Source organism: Lynx canadensis, chromosome B3 (assembly GCF_007474595.2).
Source record: "Lynx canadensis isolate LIC74 chromosome B3, mLynCan4.pri.v2, whole genome shotgun sequence".
Lineage (NCBI taxonomy): Eukaryota > Metazoa > Chordata > Mammalia > Carnivora > Felidae > Lynx > Lynx canadensis.
In genome coordinates this window covers 27,686,735-27,707,453 of record NC_044308.2, presented here as the reverse complement: position 1 = coordinate 27,707,453, position 20,719 = coordinate 27,686,735, and the positions used below count along the sequence as shown (strand labels likewise).

Sequence of the window (20,719 nt, the reverse complement as noted above, 5' to 3'; positions counted from 1 at the left end):
ATAAACATTAAAAAAAACTTAGAAACCTCTTTAATTTATAAGTGGCTAGAATAGGGGCACCTGGGTGGCTCAGTCAGTTAAGCGTCTGATTTCAGTTCAGGTCATGATCTCGCAGTCTGTGGGTTCAAGCCCCACGATGGGTTCTGTGCTGACAGCTCAGAGCCTGGAGCCTGCTTCAGACTCTGTGTCTCCCTCTCTCTGTTCCTCCCCTACTTGCACTCTGTCTCTCAAAAATAAAATAAACATTAAAAAAAATTTATAAGTGGCTAGAATAACATCATTTTATATTCCAGGTTAAAACACGTTATTCATGTTAAAAAGAAAAATCTTTTAGGGGCACCTGGGTGGCTCAGTCAGCTAAGTGTCCAACTCTTGATTTCAGCACAGGTCATCATCTCACAGTAGTGAGATTGAGCACTGCATCGGGATCTGTGCTGACAGTGCAGAGCCTGCCTGGGATTCTCTCTCTCCCCCTCTCTCTGCCCCTCCCTGCTTGAGCACATGGCTCTTTCTCTCTCAAAATAAATAAATAAACTATAATTTAAAAAAAAGAAAAATCTTTTTGCTACCATCATATTTTCATACCAAATTATTATGGCGGTATTCAAATTAGATATGTTTTTTGTAAAAGTTAAGACCTGAATATACTGGTATCATCCACATTTATCAGAAACTAAAGGCCTTTGGATATACTTTTCTGAAAATTACATAAAGTATATTCTTCAGGATATTCATATCCATTTTTCTGATTTTTTTCATGTTTTTGTACTTTCATTTCTCACAGTTTTGGAAATATTTTGGCTTTTACAGGAGGAAGTAAATATAACAATGCTAAATGTTTAGGGATAAAAAATTACAGGAAAATACAGTCTTGATTAATTTCATTATGAATCCCTTTTGAAATTTTACAGATATTTCCACTGCAATGTCATTCACTGCCAATTAAAAGCTATAAAAGAGTGGTGAGGTATTTGTGGCTTAGAGATGTCTGTATTTGGGATATTGGTGTGGATGCAGTTTTGTGCTGGCACCTGTCTAAAATTGTTGGTAAGCAATATAAGATGGTCTGCTGGGAGTAATTTAGAAGAATCTATACTTTAGGCCAGTACAATTATGTAGACTGTTGTTTTTTATAGCATTTGTCATGTCAAAAACATGTAGAAAAACTATACAGAGATCTCTGTGGGAAATCCAAAGATAAATCAAATTGGGTCTCAGCTCTCAGTTTCACATTACAGGGAAGTGTAGAGGCTTGGGCACAACAGTGGTCCTGAGGGGAACATGGTCCAGAGCAGATCCCAGGAGGACTGACACAAAAGAGAAGAGACAGTAGGAATGCAGGAAAGGAGGTAGGGTGGGAGTACTGGGAGGTGGCAAGAGGTGACAGGAGGAGGCGTGTGGGGGGTGGTCATAGGAGGTAGGGGAATGGGAAGGCCATGGTAAGTGGGAGGTGGGTGCTCATGGGATTGAGGCCTGAGGGGATGAGGCCGCGTTGAGGGGGCCAGGTGATAAAGGCGCCCATGCGCAAGATCCCAGAGGTCCGGAAGAAAGCAGAAGCAGTACTGAACTCCAGAGAGCAGGGATGCAAGGTCCAGAACCACCAGACCTCCTCCCACTCCTGGGGCAGCAGGAGAGCAGGGGATGCTATAAAGTGTAGGGCACAGCAATGGCCACTCATATGCAAAGTCAAACACAGGGTCTGTGAAAACAGACCATAGGTAGGCCAACCCAAGCCCAGGCCTGGATCACACTGGAGACAGGCAAGCTCTCTGGCACCTTTGCTAGAAAGGAGTTACCTGGGTTAGTCAGCTTCTCTTCCAGCTCAGCCTGAGTGGTCACACTCTCAGATTTCGGGGAGTGGATAATCAGTACAACAGAACCTGCACAGCTTAGCAGACATCCCAACTTGCCCAAGATGTTGAGCTTTTCCTTCAGAAGGTAAGAAGCTAAAATGGACCTTTGTTTAAAAAAAGAGAGAGAGAAATCGTTAAAATTTAATACTATCTGACCTGTTTCTACTAACTGTAGTTATTTTAGAAAAGCCATATTTTCTTGATAGCCATATTCATTTTTTAACTTAGTTTTTAAGAGTAGAAATGATTAGGAATTTATTGAAATTATTAAATACAAAGGATTTTCATACCAATACCATGCAGTCAATACATAGTTAATGACTCTTAACTCATACTGCTATACATTATTTCAGTAGATATGAAATAGATCAGAATAGAAAAATAAGTCATCATTCATAAAATGAGGTTTTATGGTTAAATAAAAATATTCTTTCCTTATTTCTTTATTTTTGTTTATTTATTTATTTTGAGAGAGAGAGAAAGAGTACGTGTAAAGGGGCAGAGAGAAAGGGAGAGAGAATCCTCGCTGACAGTGCAGAGCCTGATGTGGGACTCAATCGCACAAACTGCAAGATCATGACCTGAACCGAAACCAAGAGTCGGATGCCTAACTGACTGAGCCACCCAGGTGCCCTGTTTCCTTATTTTTAAAAGCAAACAATCAAAGAAACTATGTTAAGTGGGAAAGTAGGATATGAAAACTGTTAAAATAATTATAAGTCATTCACGATCAAAACACGTCAGTTAAAATAAATTAAGAAAATGCACAAACAAGAAAAAAACCAAAATGCTAATAGTAATTACATTATGGTAGGAGTATGGGTGATTGGTTATTTTTCTCTTCTATAATACCTCAAATATTTAAAATGTGGTCACACTATTTTTTAATGCAAAAAAAATCATCTTAAACATCTATAATTTTTTTAAAAAGTTTTTGTTTTGTTTTTTAATTAAATAGGCTCCACGTCCAACATGGGGTTTGAACTCATGACTCAGAGATCAAGAGTCACATGCTCTACCTACTGATTGATCCAGCCAGGCACCCCAAAATCTCTATAATCTTAAGGTTGGTAATATGTTTCCTTCTTTTTTTTTTTAATTTACATCCAAGTTAGCTAGCATTTAGTACAATAATGATTTCAGGAGTAGAATCCAGTGATTCATCCCCTACATATAACACCCAGTGCTCATCCCAATAAGTGTCTTCCTTAATGCCCCTTGCCCATTTATCCCTATATTTCTCCATATTTAAGTCTCTTATGTTTTGTCTCCCTCCCTGTTTTTATACTATTTTTGCTTCCCTTCCCTTATGTTAATCTGTTTTGTATCTTAAATTCCAAAGGAGTGAAGTCCTATGATATTTGCCTTTCTCTGACTGACTAATTTCGCTTAGCAGAATACCCTCTAGTTTCATCCATGTTGCTGCAAATGGCAGGATTTCATTCTTTTTGGTTGTTGAGTAATACTCCATTGTGTATATATATACACACACACACCAAATCTTCTTTATTCACCGGTTGATGGACATTTGAACTCTTTCCATACTTTGGCTATTGTTGATAGTGCTGCTATAAACATTGGGATACATGTGCCCCTTTGAAACCGTGTACCTGTATCCCTTGGATAAATACCTAGTAGTGCAATTCCTTGGTCGTAGGATAGTTCTATTTTTAATTTTTTGAGGAACCTCCATACTGTTTTCCAGAGTGGCTGCACCAGTTTGCATTCCAACCAGCAATGCAAAAGCATTCCTCTTTCTCTGCATCCTCGCCAGCATTTGTTGTTCCCTGAGTTGTTAATTTTAGCCATTCTAACAGGTTTGAGGTGGTATCTCATTGTGGATTGGATTTGTATTTCTCTGATGTTGAGCATTTTTTCCATGTCTGTTAGCCATCTGGCTATAGATGGCTATCTTTATTTATTTATTTATTTATTTATTTATTTATTTATTTATTTATTTATTTTTCAATATATGAAATTTATTGACAAGTTGGTTTCCATACAACACCCAGTGCTCATCCCAAAAGGTGCCCTCCTCAATACCCATCACCCACCCCTCCCTCCCACCCCCCATCAACCCTCAGTTTGTTCTCAGTTTTTAAGAGTCTCTTATGCTTTGGCTCTCTCCCACTCTAACCTCTTTTTTTTTTTTTTTCTTTTTCCTTCCCCTCCTCCATGGGTTTCTGTTAAGTTTCTCAGGATCCACATATGAGTGAAAACATATGGTACCTGTCTTTCTCTGCCTGACTTATTTCACTTAGCATAACACTCTCCAGTTCCATCCACGTTGCTACAAAAGGCCATATTTCATTCTTTCTCATTGCCATGTAGTACTCCATTGTGTATATAAACCACAATTTCTTTATCCATTCATCAGTTGATGGACATTTAGGCTCTTTCCACAATTTGGCTATTGTTGAGAGTGCTGCTATAAACATTGGGGTACAAGTGCCCCGAGGCATCAGTACCCCTGTATCCCTTGGGTAAATTCCTAGCAGTGCTATTGCTGGGTCATAGAGTAGGTCTATTTTTAATTTTCTGAGGAACCTCCATACTGCTTTCCAGAGCGGTTGCACCAATTTGCATTCCCACCAACAGTGCAAGAGGGTTCCTGTTTCTCCACATCCTCTCCAGCATCTATAGTCTCCTGATTTGCTCATTTTGGCCACTCTGACTGGCGTGAGGTGATATCTGAGTGTGGTTTTGATTTGTATTTCCCTGATAAGGAGCGACGTTGAACATCTTTTCATGTGCCTGTTGGCCATCCGGATGTCCTCTTTAGAGAAGTGTCTATTCATGTTTTCTGCCCATTTCTTCACTGGGTTATTTGTTTTTCTGGTGTGGAGTTTGGTGAGCTCTTTATAGATTTTGGATACTAGTCCTTTGTCCGATATGTCATTTGCAAATATCTTTTCCCATTCCGTTGGATGCCTTTTAGTTTTGTTGGTTGTTTCCTTTGCTGTGCAGAAGCTTTTTATCTTCACAAGGTCCCAGTAATTCATTTTTGCTTTTAATTCACTTGCCTTTGGGGATGTGTCGAGTAAGAGATTGCTACGGCTGAGGTCAGAGAGGTCTTTTCCTGCTTTCTCCTCTAGGGTTTTGATGGTTTCCTGTCTCACATTTAGGTCCTTTATCCATTTTGAGTTTATTTTTGTAAATGGTGTGAGAAAGTGGTCTAGTTTCAACCTTCTGCATGTTGCTGTCCAGTTCTCCCAGCACCATTTGTTAAAGAGGCTGTCTTTTTTCCATTGGATGTTCTTTCCTGCTTTGTCAAAGATGAGTTGGCCATACGTTTGTGGGTCTAGTTCTGGGGTTTCTATTCTATTCCATTGGTCTATGTGTCTGTTTTCGTGCCAATACCATGCTGTTTTGATGATGACAGCTTTGTAGTAGAGGCTAAAGTCTGGGATTGTGATGCCTCCTGCTTTGGTCTTCTTCTTCAGAATTACTTTGGCTATTCGGGGCCTTTTGTGGTTCCATATGAATTTTAGGATTGCTTGTTCTAGTTTCGAGAAGAATGCTGGTGCAATTTTGATTGGGATTGCATTGAATGTGTAGATAGCTTTGGGTAGTATTGACATTTTGACAATATTTATTCTTCCAATCCATGAGCAGGGAACGTCTTTCCACTTCTTTATATTTCTTCAATTACCTTCATAAGCTTTCTATAGTTTTCAGCATACAGATCTTTTACATCTTTGGTTAGATTTATTCCTGGGTATTTTATGCTTCTTGGTGCAATTGTGAATGGGATCAGTTTCTTTATTTGTCTTTCTGTTGCTTCATTGTTAGTGTATAAGAATGCAACTGATTTCCGTACATTGATTTTGAATCCTGCAACTTTGCTGAATTCATGTATCAGTTCTAGTAGACTTTTGGTGGAGTCTATCGGATTTTCCATGTGTAATATCATGTCATCTGCAAAAAGCGAAAGCTTGACTTCATCTTTGCCAATTTTGATGCCTTTGATTTCCTTTTGTTGTCTGATTGCTGATGCTAGAACTTCCAGCACTATATTAAACAACAGCGGTGAGAGTGGGCATCCCTTTCGTGTTCCTGATCTCAGGGAAAAAGCTGTCAGTTTTTCCCCATTGAGGATGATGTTAGCTGTGGGCTTTTCATAAATGGTTTTTATGATGTTTAAGTATGTTCCTTCTATCCTGACTTTCTCAAGGGTTTTTATTAAGAAAGGGTGCTGGATTTTGTCAAAGGCCTTTTCTGCATCAATTGACAGGATCATATGGTTCTTCTCTTTTCTTTTATTAATGTGATGTATCACGTTGATTGATTTGCGAATGTTGAACCAGCCCTGCATCCCAGGAATGAATCCCACTTGATCATGGTGAATAATTCTTTTTATATGCTGTTGAATTCGATTTGATAGTATCTTATTGAGAATTTTTGCATCCATATTCATCAGGGATATTGGCCTGTAGTTCTCTTTTTTTACTGGGTCTCTGTCTGGTTTAGGAATCAAAGTAATACTGGCTTCATAGAATGAGTCTGGAAGTTTTCCTTCCCTTTCTATTTCTTGGAATAGCTTGAGAAGGATAGGTATTATCTCTGCTTTAAACGTCTAGTAGAACTCCCCTGGGAAGCCATCTGGTCCTGGACTCTTATTTGTTGGGAGATTTTTGATAACCAATTCAATTTCGTCGCTGGTTATGGGTCTGTTCAAGCTTTCTATTTCCTCCTGATTGAGTTTTGGAAGAGTGTGGGTGTTTACGAATTTGTCCATTTCTTCCAGGTTGTCCAATTTGTTGGCATATAATTTTTCACAGTATTACCTGATAATTGTTTGTATCTCTGAGGGATTGGTTGTAATAATCCCATTTTCATTCATGATTTTATCTATTTGGATCATCTCCCTTTTCTTTTTGAGAAGCCTGGCTAGAGGTTTGTCAATTTTGTTTATTTTTTCAAAAAACCAGCTCTTGGTTTCATTGATCTGCTCTACAGTTTTTTTAGATTCTATATTGTTTATTTCTGCTCTGATCTTTATTATTTCTCTTCTTCTGCTGGGTTTAGGCTGCCTTTGCTGTTCTGCTTCTATTTCCTTTAGGTGTGCTCTTAGAGTTTGTATTTGGGATTTTTCTTGTTTCTTGAGATAGGCCTGGATTGCAATGTATTTTCCTGTCAGGACTGCCTTCGCTGCGTCCCAAAGCGTTTGGATTGTTGTATTTTCATTTTCGTTTGTTTCCATATATTTTTTAATTTCTTCTCTAATTGCCTGGTTGACCCACTCATTCTTTAGTAAGGTGTTCTTTAACCTCCATGCTTTTGGAGGTTTTCCAGACTTTTTCCTGTGGTTGATTTCAAGCTTCATAGCATTGTGGTCTGAAAGTATGCATGGTATAATTTCAATTCTTGTGAACTTATGAAGGGCTGTTTTGTGACCCAGTATATGATCTATCTTGGAGAATGTTCCATGTGCACTTGAGAAGAAAGTATATTCTGTTGCTTTGGGATGCAGAGTTCTAAATATATCTGTCAAGTCCATCTGATCCAATGTCTCATTCAGGGCCCTTGTTTCTTTATTGACCGTGTGTCTAGATGATCTATCCATTTCTGTAAGTGTGGTGTTAAAGTCCCCTGCAATTACCACATTCTTATCAGTAAGGTTGCTTATGTTTATGGGTAATTGTTTTATATATTTGGGGGCTCCTGTATTCGGTGCATAGACATTTATAATTGTTAGCTCTTCCTGATGGATAGACCCTGTAATTATTATATAATGCCCTTCTTCATCTCTTGTTACAGCCTTTAATTTAAAGTCTAGTTTGTCTGATATAACTAAGGCTACTCCAGCTTTCTTTTGGCTTCCAGTAGCATGATAAATAGTTCTCCATCCCCTCACTCTCAATCTAAAGGTGTTCTCAGGTCTAAAATGAGTCTCTTGTAGACAGCAAATAGATGGGTCTTGTTTTTTTATCCATTCTTATACCCTATGTCTTTTGGTTGGTGCATTTAATCCATTTACATTCAGTGTTATTATAGAAAGATACGGGTTTAGAGTCATTATGATGTCTGTATGTTTTATGCTTGTAATGATGTCTCTGGTACTTTGTCTCACAGGATCCCCCTTAGGATCTCTTCTAGGGCTGGTTTCGTGGTGACAAATTCCTTCAGTTTTTGTTTGTTTGGGAAGTCCTTTATCTCTCCTTCTATTCTAAATGACAGACTTGCTGGATAAAGGATTCTCGGCTGCATATTTTTTCTGTTTAGCACACTGAAGATCTCGTGCCAATTCTTTCTGGCCTGCCAAGTTTCAAAAGAGAGATCAGTCACGAGTCTTATAGGTCTCCCTTTATATGTGAGGGCTCGTTTATCCCTTGCTGCTTTCAGAATTTTCTCTTTATCCTTGTATTTTGCCAGTTTCACTATGATATGTCGTGCAGAAGATCGATTCAAGTTACGTCTGAAGGGAGTTCTCTGTGCCTCTTGGATTTCAATGCCTTTTTCCTTCCCCAGTTCAGGGAAGTTCTCAGCTATTATTTCTTCAAGTACCCCTTCAGCACCTTTCCCTCTCTCTTCCTCCTCTGGGATACCAATTATGCGTATATTATTTCTTTTTAGTGTATCACTTAGTTCTCTAATTTTCCCCTTATACTCCTGGATTTTTTTTATCTCTCTTTCTCTCAGCTTCCTCTTTTTTCCATAACTTTATCTTCTAGTTCACCTATTCTCTCCTCTGCCTCTTCAATCCGAGCTGTCGTCGTTTCCATTTTGTTTTGCATTTCGTTTAAAGCGCTTTTCAGCTCCTTGTGACTGTTCCTTAGTCCCTTGATCTCTGTAGCAAGAGATTCTCTGCTCTCCTCTATACTGTTTTCAAGCCCAGCGATTAATTTTATGACTATTATTCTAAATTCACTTTCTGTTATATTATTTAAATGCTTTTTGATCAGTTCATTAGCTGTTGTTATTTCCTGGAGATTCTTCTGAGGGGAATTCTTCCGTTTGGTCATTTTGGATAGTCCCTGGAGTGGTGAGGACCTGCAGGGCGCTTCCCCTGTGCTGTGGTGTATAACTGGAGTTGGTGGGTGGGACCGCAGTCAGACCTGATGTCTGCCCCCAGCCCACCGCTGGGGCCACAGTCAGACTGGTGTGTGCCTTCTCTTCCCCTCTCCTAGGGGCGGGATTCACTGTGGGGTGGCGTGGCCCATCTAGGCTACTTGCACACTGCCAGGCTTGTGGTGCTGGGGATCTGGCATATTAGCTGGGGTCAGTAGGCAAGGTGCACGGGGGCAGGAGGGGCAGGCTTAGCTCGCTTCTCCTTAGGTGATCCACTTCAGGAGGGGCCCTGTGGCAGCAGAAGGGAGTCAGATCCGCTGCCGGAGGTTTGGCTCCACAGAAACACAGCGTTGGGTGTTTGCGCGGAGCGAGCAAGTTCCCTGGCAGGAACTGGTTCCCTTTGGGATTTTGGCTGGGGGATGGGCGAGGGAGATGGCGCTGGCGAGCGCCTTTGTTCCCCACCAAACTGCACTCTGTCGTCTGGGGGCTCAGCAGCTCTCTCTCCCTTTGTCCTCCAGCCTTCCCGCTTTCAGAGCAGAGCTGTTAACTTATGACCTCCCAGACGCTAAGTCGCGCTTGCTGTCGGAACACAGTCCGTCCGGCCCCTCCGCTTTTGCCAGCCAGACTCAGGGCTCTGCTTGGCTGGGGGGCCGCCCCTCCGCCCCGGCTCCCTCCTGCCAGTCCGTGGAGCACGCACCGCCTCGCCGCCCTTCCTACCCTCTTCCGTGGTCCTCTCGTCTGCGCTTGGCTCCAGAGACTCCATTCTGCTAAGCCTCTGGAGGTTTTCTGGGTTATTTAGGCAGGTGTAGATGGAATCTAAGTGATCAGCAGGACGCGCGGTGAGCCCAGCGTCCTCCTACGCCGCCATCTTCTAGAATTATTTCTAGATGGCTATCTTTAGAAAAGTGTCTATTCACAGGGGCACCTGGGTGGTTCAGTCAGTTGAGTGTTGGACTTTGGCTCAGGTCATGATCTTGAGGTTCTTGAGTTGGAGCCCCGCATCGGGCTCTGCACTAACAGCTTGGGGCCTGGAGCCTGCTTCAGATTCTGTGTCTCCCTCTCTCTCTGCCCCTCCCCCACTCCCACTCTGTCTCTCTCAAATATAAATAAATATTTTTTAAAAAGTGTCTATTCATGTCTTTTGCCCTTTTTTTCACTGGATTATGGTTTTTGGGTGTTCAGTTTGATCAGTTTTTTTAATAGATTTTGGATACTAGCCCTTTATTTGATATGTCATTTGCAAATATCTTCTCCCATTCAGTCGGTTGCCTTTTAGTTTTGCTGATTGTTTCCTTTGCTGTGCAGAAGCTTTGTATCTTGATTAGGTACCAATAGTAGTTCATTTTTGCTTTTGTTTCCCTTGCCTCTGGAGACGTATTGAGTAAGAAATTGCTGTGGCCAAGATCAAAGAGGTTTTTGCCTGCTTTCTCCTGGAGGATTTTGATGGCTTCCTGTCTTAAGCTTAGGTCTTTCATCCATTTTGATTTTATTTTTGTGTATGGTGTAAGAAAGTAGTCCAGATTCATTCTTCTGCATGTTGCTGTCCAGTTTTCCCAACACCATTTGCTGAAGAGACTGTCTTTTTTTTCCATTGGATACTCTTTCCTGCTTTGTCAAAGATTAGTTGGCCACACGTTTGTGGGTCCATTTCTGGGATCTCTATTCTGTTCCATTGATCTGAGTGTCTGTTCTTGTGCCAGTACGATACTGTCTTGATGATTACAGCTTTGTAGTACATCTTGAAGTCTGGAATTGTGATACCTCCAGCTTTGGTTTTCTTTTTCAAGATTGCTTTGGCTATTCGGGGCCTTTTCTGGTTCCATACAAAGTTTAGGATCATTTGTTCTAGCTCTGTGAAGAATGCTGGTATTACTTTGATACGAATTCACTGAATATGTAGATTGCCTTGGGTAGTATTGACATTTTAAGAATATTTGTTCTTCCAACCCATGAGCATTGGAATATTTTTCCATTTTCTTGTGTCTTCTTCAATTTCTTTCATAAGCTTTCTATAGTTTTCAGTGTATAGGTTTTTCACCTCTTTGATTAGGTTTATTCCTAGGTATTTTATGGGTTTTGTTGGATAATATATTTCTTATTTCTCTGTATAACATCAGTATACACTTTGAATTGGAAAACCAAGACTTTTAGTTATCATGGGACTAGTAATTGTCACTTTGTTGTTGTCTATGCCAAATGCACTCAGAGAACATGAATATCCATGAGGAAGGCACACCAGACCCAGATATACTGGATTATTTCCTTTTTAATCCTTGTTTACAGATAAAAAAGCTGAGCCTCAGAAAGGATTATTACTGAACCCAAGGCCACAGAAAGCTAACAAGAGGTGAAATCATGGTGATGACATACACATAAAGCCAAAGCTCCAACTTTTTCCATATACCACTTTGTGTCTTTACCCCTACACAGCCTGGTCCTCAAGGAAACCTTGGCAATGTACTTGGGGAAATAAATAACATCACTAAAAGAACCAACAAATGATGTTAGAATACACAACTGGGTGTTAAATTGAGGGGCTCCTCATAGCTGCACACAGAAGTGGAAACCAGAGGACTGGGAAGCTCTCAGTGCAAGAGATGAGCCTGGGATGATAAGCAGGCTATGCCACAGTGGAAGGTGGCTGCCATGCATGAAAGCAGAGAGGCAGCTGTGAGCCTGAACCACAAGGCCAACTCATCTCTTAGTCCACTGTAAAATACCAGAGTACAAATTAAATAGTACTGCAAAATAGTTTATTACTCAGTTTCCAAGATGAGGGGTCATAGCAACCACTATACAATACACTATGCGGAGCCACACAGGGAACCACCAGGGTTGGTCATGAGATGGGGGAAAGGAAGAACCTATTGTGGTTTCTGTGAGAAGGAATGGGGAGGAAGGGTAAGCCCAGGTTTAGAATTGGCTAATGTGATTAATTTCAAGACTCTGGGGCATAGGCGCTCTCCCTAGTTGTCTCATACCTGGCCCTGGGGAGATTAGGCTCTGGATTAGTTGGTTTACATTTGAAAAGAATGCCTCCCCCACCTAAGGGGTGATAAATGGGGGAGAAGGCCAAGGCAAGGTGACTTGGGCTTATTATTGGATTGTCCAGAACTAGGTGTGTTTAGCACATGCATGTAGGGCAGATGTTAAAACATCAAGTTTAGAGAAGTTAGAAACATAGTCAGTATAGTACTGTGTCATTTAAGGACACACAAAGAAAGGATTTGGGCAACTACTTACCTCTGAGTCTATTCCTCATTAAGAATTAGTCCTTGCCCTCCCCTCTGTGGCTAGGAATGAACAACCCCATGGTGGCTGCGATGGAGGCGGAGTATCTACCTAACAGGCCTCCCCAGCACGAAATCACCAACTATTCAATTCAAAACCTTTCTCTTATTGCTTTCCCTGGGCTGCAATCATTAGAGCCTATTGGCTTCTGAGCTGAGATTAGATGAAAGGCAATCACGAATCAACAAACTGTCCCATGGAAGTGTACCTTCCACTACAACACTAGAGTTGAGCAGTTGCAACAGAGCCCATACGGCCCACAAAGCATAAGATATTTGCCATCTAGCCCTTGAGAGAAAACGTCTGCCACCCTCTAAGTTAAATGGTTAAATGGTCAGTGAAACTGATGGCATAGCTACCTGGAGAGCTGGTCTGAGATGTAGCTACAAGTTACATGTTGGCATCAGGGCCACAACACAGAGAGGCAGTGTCTGCACTGGTGAGGGTGGGGGTGGGAAGGTGAAGTGGGGAACAGTGTGATAAAGAAAAGGCAAGAGAAAGAGGAAGAAAGAAACTTAATGCCAAGAGTCAATAAATTATCTCAATAAACATATAGCAATAGGAAACAAACAAAATGTGCTATTCACAATAGCTAAAACATGGAAGCAACCAAGTGTCCACTGATGGATGAAAGAATAGGCAAAATGTTGTCTATATTGGGGCACCTGGGTGGCTCAGTTGGGTAAGTGTCTGACTTCAGCTCAGGTCATGATCTCATGGTTTGTGAATTTGAGCCCCGCATTGGGCTCTGTGCTGACAGCTCAGAGCCTGGAGCCTGCTTCAGATTCTGTGTCTCCCTCTCTCTCTGCCCCTCCCCCACTCACACTCTGTCTCTCTCACAAGTAAAGAAACATTAAAAATTTTTTTAATAAAAAATAAAAAAAATAAAAATGGACAAGATGGTAAATTTTATGTCTATTCTGCCACAATAAAAAAAAAATTTCTGTAAGTGTTCAGAGAGCAGGAGAGTGCTCATGTTCCCATGAGGGTGGCCATTCAGAGAAAATTTAGGTTATGAGAAGGAAACATATACCATGGGAAGAATCACTTACACACACATAAAAATGCTGTGGAATTAGGAGTATGAGTTTAGGAAAACTCAGGGATTTACTAGATTGACTAGATATTTTATTATTTATTATATTTACTATAATCTACCTATCTATATTATTAAAATAAAATCAAATGAACTTTTTTTTTTTTAATTTTTTTTTTCAACGTTTATTTATTTTTGGGACAGAGAGAGACAGAGCATGAACGGGGGAGGGGCAGAGAGAGAGGGAGACACAGAATCAGAAACAGGCTCTGAGCCATCAGCCCAGAGCCTGACGCGGGGCTCGAACTCACAGAGTGCGAGATCGTGACCTGGCTGAAGTCGGACGCTTAACCGACTGCGCCACCCAGGCGCCCCAAAATCAAATGAACTTTTTAAGAGAGCAACTTATGACAAGTTTATTTGGCAAAGTAGATAAAAGTCAGACTTTTTTTTTTACTTGAGAGTGCATGTAAATATATTATTAGTGATATAGACAACAACCTTTTCAGAGTATGTTCTCTTTTTACCTACTGAAAAAAATTTTTTTAAGTTTGAGAGAGACAGAGATAGCACAAGTGGGAGAGGAGCAGAAAGAGAGAGAGACAGAGAATCTCAAGCAGGCTACATGCTGCCAGCACAGGGCCTGATGTGGGGCTTGAACTCATGAAACTGCAAGATCATGACTTGAGCCGAAATCCAGTCAGACGCTTAACCTACTAAGCCACCCAGGAGCCCCTACTTACTTATTTACTTGGGGCAAGAAATGAATCTATGTATCTATATGATTCAAATAGTATTTTCTAAAACAAATGTTGGAAGAAATTGATGCTGCATTTCTAAGACAGTGGTAGCTACAAACATTTTTTCAAATGACAGCATTAATAAACACTTAGTGGATATGTTATTAGGAGGTTGCTAAAAAAAATGAAGGTTAACTTTTTCAAATGATTTGTCTTTCCTCTTCTAACAGTATCTTGTGTCATACTGAAATGAGTACCAAATTATTTGCCCCAATTTTATTATAAACAATGTTACAACATAAAAGGCAATTTAAAAATTTAAAAATGACAAAATCTCTCCATGCTGTCAAACACTTCTTTACTTTCTAACATTCTCCTCAGTTCTATCCATATCCACATATTTTTCCTTGAACTCACAATGGGCTCCATCATGTTGTTTGTTCCCCCTCATCCGCTGCTTCTCTAGGAAATTTACTTGTGAAAATACTTAGGACAGTTTATGGAACATGAAGCACAATAAATGTGGTTCTCTTTCATTTATAAAACCATTTACGTATGTTATAAAACTGAAATTGTCTTTGAATATTCAATATCATTTGACATTTATATTGGTACATATACATATATCAAATATTTCCCCCTAATCATTTTCTAAGATTCTGTTCCTCAAAACTGGACTCTTGCTTAAAGATCAAAAACACTTGGATGACTCTGGATATCCACTGCCATTATGCCTTCTGAAAGTCTATATTAGTTTAAATTGGATAGACAGTTTGTCTATTTTCTTTCTTTTTCACAGTTTTACTGAGATACAATTAACATAATACAAAATTCACCAATTTAAAGTGTATATGTAAAGTGTATGGAATAGAATTACACATCGATCACCACAATCAATTTTAGAACAAACTTTAGTATGCCAAAAGCAACTCTTTAGGACTCCTTAGCCATAACTCACCATGCTCCCTCATGCATACATCCCTAAGCAACCACAAATCTACTTTTTGTTTATATATATTTCCCAATTCAGGACATTTCATATACATGAAATCACATAATGTATAAATGGCTTATTTCACCTAGAATAAAGCTTTCAAGGTTTATCTATGTTATAATGTATATAAGCAATTCATGTATTTTATAATAATATCCCATTGTATGAACACACCATCTATTATATATCCTTTAAATTTTTTTGAATGTTTACTTATTTTTGAGAGAGAGCGCACGTGAGCAGGGGAGGGGCAGACAGGGAGATACAAAATCCGAAGCAGGGTGTAGACTCCAACCTGTCAGCACAGAGCCTGATGTGGGGCTCAAGCTCACAGACAGCGAGATCATGACCTGAGGTGAAGTTGGATGCTTAACCAACTGAGCCACCCAGGTACCCCTATTATATATCCTTTGTCACTTGATGGACATTTGAGTTGGTTCCACTTTTTGTCTGTAATGAATAATTCTACTATGGACATTTGCATACAAATATTTCTATAGACATATATTTTCATTTCTCTTGGGAATTTACTTAGCTGTGGATTTGCTAGATCATATGGTAACTCTATGTTTAACTGTTTGAGGAATTGCCAGGCAATTTTCCTAAGTAGCTGCAACAGTTTGCATTCCCACCAGCATTGTAAAAGGTTTCCATTTACTACAAGTTCTAGCCAACACTTGTTAATATCCTTCTTTATGAATACAGCCATCCTAGCAGAGGTAATATCTCATTATGGTTGATCTGCATTTCCCTGTTGGCTAATGATGTGTATTACTTAATAGGTTTATGAACCATTTCTAGATCTTTGGAGAAAGGTACACTCAGATCTTCTGCCCATTTTTAATTTGAGTTATTTGTCTTTTTATCAATGACTTGTTATGTAGTCTAAATACGAGTTCCCTATTAGATATATAACTTCAAAACTTTTCTAATATTCTGTCAGTTGACTTTTCACTTTCTTTCTTTTCCAGCTTTATTTATATACAATCGACAACAGTATGTAAGTTTACAACATACAATGTGTTGATTCAATACACTTATACATTGCAAAATGATTGCCACCAGTGTTAGCTAATACCTCCATCATGTCACATAATTTCCACTTTTTTTATCTGTATGTGTGAGAGCATCTAAGAACTCTTCTCTTAGTAACATTCAAGTATATAATACAGTATTAACTATAATGACCATGCTGTACACTGAATCCCAGAATTTTTCATTTTCTAACTAGAAGTTAGTATACTTTGACCAACACATCCCATTTCCCCCACATCCCACCTCTCATACCCACCAGTCTATTTTTTCTTTTTTTTTTTTAAGTTAGAATCCAGTTAGTTAACATACAGTGTAATATTAGTTTCCTGTGTACAGTGTACTGATTCCACACTTCCATACAACACCACTTGCTCATCACAACAAGTGCACTCCTTAATCCCCATCACCTATTTAATACATCCCGCTACCTACCTCCCCTCTGGTAACCATGTTGTTCTCTACAGTTAAAAGCCTTTTTCTTGGTTTGCCTCTCTATCTCTTTTCCCCCCTGTTGCTCATTTGTTTTCTTTTTTTTAATGTTTATTTATTTTTGAGAGAGACAGAGACAGAATATGAGTGGGTTAGGGGCAGAGAGAGAGGGAGACACAGAATCCAAAGCAGGCTCCAGGCTCTGAGCTGTCAGCACAGAGCCCTACACAGGGCTCAAACTCACGAGCTGTGAGATCATGACCTGAGCCGAAGTTGGATGCTCAGCCGACTGAGCCACCCAGGCGCCCCTCATTTGTTTTGTTTCTTAAGTTCCATATATGAGTGAAAGTCATATGGTATTTGACTTTCTCTGATTTACTTATTTTGCTTGGCATAATAAGATGTGGCTGCTCCATCCACATCTTGCAAATGGCAAGATTTCATTCTTTTTATGGCTAAGTGGTACATATACCATTGTATACATATATACAACATCTTCTTCATCCATTGATCAGTCAATAGACACATGGGCTGTTTCCATAATTTGGCTATTGTAGATAATCTTGTTATAAACATTGGGGTGCATGCATCCCTTTGTATCCTTTGGGTAAATACCTAGTAGAGCAATTGCTGGATTATAGGCTAGTTCTATTTTCAACTTTCTGAGGAACCTCCATACTATTTTCCATAGTGGTTGCACCAGTTTGCATCCCCACCAATAGTGCACAAGTGTTCCTTTTTCTTCACAACTTCGCCATGTGTTATTTCTTGTGTTGTTAATTTTAGCCATTCTGACAGGTGTGAGGTCTCATTGTAGTTTTGATTTGTATTTCCCTGATGATGAATGATGTTGAGCATCTTTTTCACTAGTTGGCTGGCCAGCTGTATATCTTCTTTAAAAAAATGTCTATTCATGTCATCTGCCTATTTCTTAACTGGGTTATTTGTTTTTTGGGTGTTGAGTTTTATAAGTTGTTTATATATTTTGGATTCTAACCCTTTATCAGATATATAATTTGTAGATATCTTCTTTGATCCCATAGGTTGCCTTTTAGACTTGTGGATTGTTTCCTTCACTGTGCAGAAGCATTTTATTTTAATGAAGTCCCAATAGTTTATTTTTGGTTTTGTTTCCCTTGCCTCAGGAGACATATCTAGGAAGAAACTGCTACAGTTGATGGCAAACAGGTTACTGCCTGTGTTTTCTTCTAGTATTTTTATGGTTTCATGTTTCACATTTAGGTCTTTATTCAGAATTCCATTTTGAATTTATTTGTGTATGGAATAAGAAAGTGGTAGAATTTCATTCTTTTGCATCATGATGTCCAGTTTTCCCAACACTATTTCATTAAGAGACTGTCTTTTCCCCACTGGCTATTCTTTCCTGTTTTGCCAAAGATTTCCTGCTTTGTCAAAGACTAATTGACAACAATTAGTTGACTAGTTATGGGTCCTGGGTTCTCTATTCTGGGTATTCTATTCTGTTATATTGATCTATGTGTCTGTTTTTGTGCCAGTAACATACTATTTTGGTTACTACAAGCTTTGTATTGTAATGTGAAGTCTGGAATTGTGATGTCTCCAGCTTTGCTTTTTCTTTTTCAAGATTTCTTTGGCTATTCAGGATCTCTTGTGGTTCCATACAAATTTCAGGATTGTCTGTTCTAGATCTGTGAAAAATGCTAGTGGTATTTTGATGGGGATTGCACTGAATGTGTAGATTGCTTTAAGTAGTATAGACATTTTAACACTATTCTTCTAGTGCATGAGCATGGAATGTTTTCCATTTCTTTGTGTCACCTTCAATTTCGTTCATCAGTGTTTCACAGTTTTCAGAGAACATGTCTTTCACCTCTTTGGTTAGATTTACTTGTAGGTATCTTATGGTTTTTGGTACAATTGTAAACGGGAATTATTCCTTAATTGCTTTTTCTGCTCTTTCATTATAGTTGCACAGAAACACATGAGATTTCTGTATGTTGATTTTTTATTCTGCAACCTTACTGAATTTGTGTATTGGTTGTAGCAACTTTTTGATGGTGCTTCAAGTTTTCTATATACAGTACCATGTCATCTTCAAATAGTGCAAGTTTGACTTCTTCCTTGCTGATTTGGATGCCTTTTATTTGTTTTTGTTGACTGATGGCTGTGGTTCGGACTTCCAGTACTATATTAAATAACAGTGGTGAGAGCGGACATACCTGTCTTGTTCCACGCAATAAAGGAAACCTCTCAGTTTTTCTCCATTGAAAATGATATTAACTGTTGGTTTTTCATAGATGGCCCTTATTATGCTGAGGTACATTCCCTTTACACCTACTTTATTGAAGGTTTTTCTCATAAATGGATGTTGTACTTTGTCAAATGTTTTTTCTGCATCTATTGAGAGGATCATATGGTTCTTATTCTTTCTTTTATTAATGAGGTGTATCACATTGATTGATTTGCAAATATTGAACCAAACGTGCAGCCTAGTCATAAATCCCACTTAATCGTGTTCAGTGATTCTTTTAATGTATGGTTGGATTTGGTTTGCTAGTATTTTATGCAGAAATTTTACAAACCTGTTCATTAGGAATACTAGCCTATAGTTATCTTTTTTAGTGGAATCTTTATCTGGTTTTGGTATCAGGGTAATGTTGGACTCATAGAATGAGTGTGGAAGTTTTCCTTCCATTTCTATGTTTTGAAATAGTTTGAGAAGAATAGGTATTAACTCTTTAAATGTTTGGTAGAATTCTCCTGTGAAGCCATCAGGCCCTGGAGTTCTGTTTGTTGGGAGTTTTCTGGTTAGTGATTCAATTTCTTTGCTGGTTAGTAGTCTATTCAAGTTTTCTATTTCTTCCTGTTTCAGTTTTGGTAGTTTATGTGTTTCCAGGAATTTAACCATTTCTTTTAGTTTGTCCAATTTTTTGGCATATTAATTTTTTTCAATTTTTAAATTCCAGTTAGGTAACATAGAGTGCAATACTGATTTCAGTAGTAACACTGTGATTCATCACTTACAACACCCAGTACTCATCACAAGTGCCATTTTTAATACCCATCTCCCACCCAAATCCCTACATCAACACTCAGTTTGTTTTCTATTTTTAAGAAATAAAAATAAAACATCGTTTGTTCCCTCTCTATTTTTGCCCCTCCCATATGCTCATCTATTGTATTTCTTCAATTACACGATTGAAATCATATATTTGTCTTTCTTTGGCTGACTTATTTCCCCTAGCAAAATACACTCTAGCTCCATCCACATCATTGCACATGTAAAGATTTCATTCTTTTTAATGGCTAAGTAATACAAAATTGTATGTGTGAGAATGTATGTTTGTGTGTGTGTGTGTGTGTGTGTGTGTGTGTGTGTGTATATGCATATATGCATATATATACATAAACACCACTTCTTCTTTATCCATTCATCAGTCAAAGGACATTTGGGCTCTCTCCATAGTTTGGCTATGGTTGATAATGCTGTTATAAATATTGGGGTGCACGTACCCCTTCAAATCTGTATTTTTGTATACTCTGGGTATGTACCTAATAGTGCAATTGTGGGATCATAGAGTAGTTCTTATTTACCTTTCTGAGGAACCTCCATACAGTTCTCCAGAGTGGCTTCACCAGTTTGCATTCCAACCAACAGTGCAAAAGTATTCTCCTTTTTTCATATCCTAGCCAACACCTGTTGTTTCTTGTGTTGTTAATTTTAGTGATTCTTTCAGGTATGAGGTGGTATCTCATTGTTGTTTTGATTTGTATTTCCCAGGTGATGAGTGATGTGGAGCATCTTTTCATGTGTCTGTTAGTCATCTGGATGTCTACTTTGGAAAAGTGTCTATTCATGTCTTTTGCCCATTTCTTAACTGAGTTGTTTCTTTTTGGGGTGTTGAGTTTGGTAAGTTTTTTATAGATTTTGTATACTAACCCTTTATCAGATCTGTCATTTGCAAATATCTTCTCCCATTCGGTAGGTTGCCTTCGAGTTTTGTTGATTGTTTCCTTCACTATGTAGAAGCTTGTTATCTTAACGAAGTCCCAATAATTCATTTTTGCTTTTGTTTCCCTGGCCTCTGGTAATGTGTCTAGTAAGAAGTTGCTCTGGCCAAGGTCAAAGAGGATGCTGCCTGTGTTCTCCTCTAGGATTTTGATGGCTTCTTGTCTCACATTTAGGTCTTTCATCCATTTTGAATTTATATTTGTGTATGGTGTAAGAAAGTGGTCCAGGTTCATTCTTCTGCATATTGCTGTCCAGTTTTCCCAACACCATTTGTTGAAGAGACTGTCTTTTTTCCATTGGATATTCCTTCCTGCTTTGTTGAACAGTTGACCATGT

General features: G+C 39.0%; 1 protein-coding gene across 1 annotated transcript in view; it reads right to left on the bottom strand.

The window, feature by feature from the left end:
• NIPA1 (NIPA magnesium transporter 1) overlaps positions 1-20,719 on the bottom strand; it is an 88,631-nt gene that overhangs the window by 6,805 nt on the left and 61,107 nt on the right. Inside the window, exon 4 of the mRNA XM_030317593.1 lies at positions 1,797-1,957. Within this exon, the coding sequence (XP_030173453.1) occupies positions 1,797-1,957 (161 nt within the window). The remainder of the gene's footprint in view (positions 1-1,796; positions 1,958-20,719) is intronic.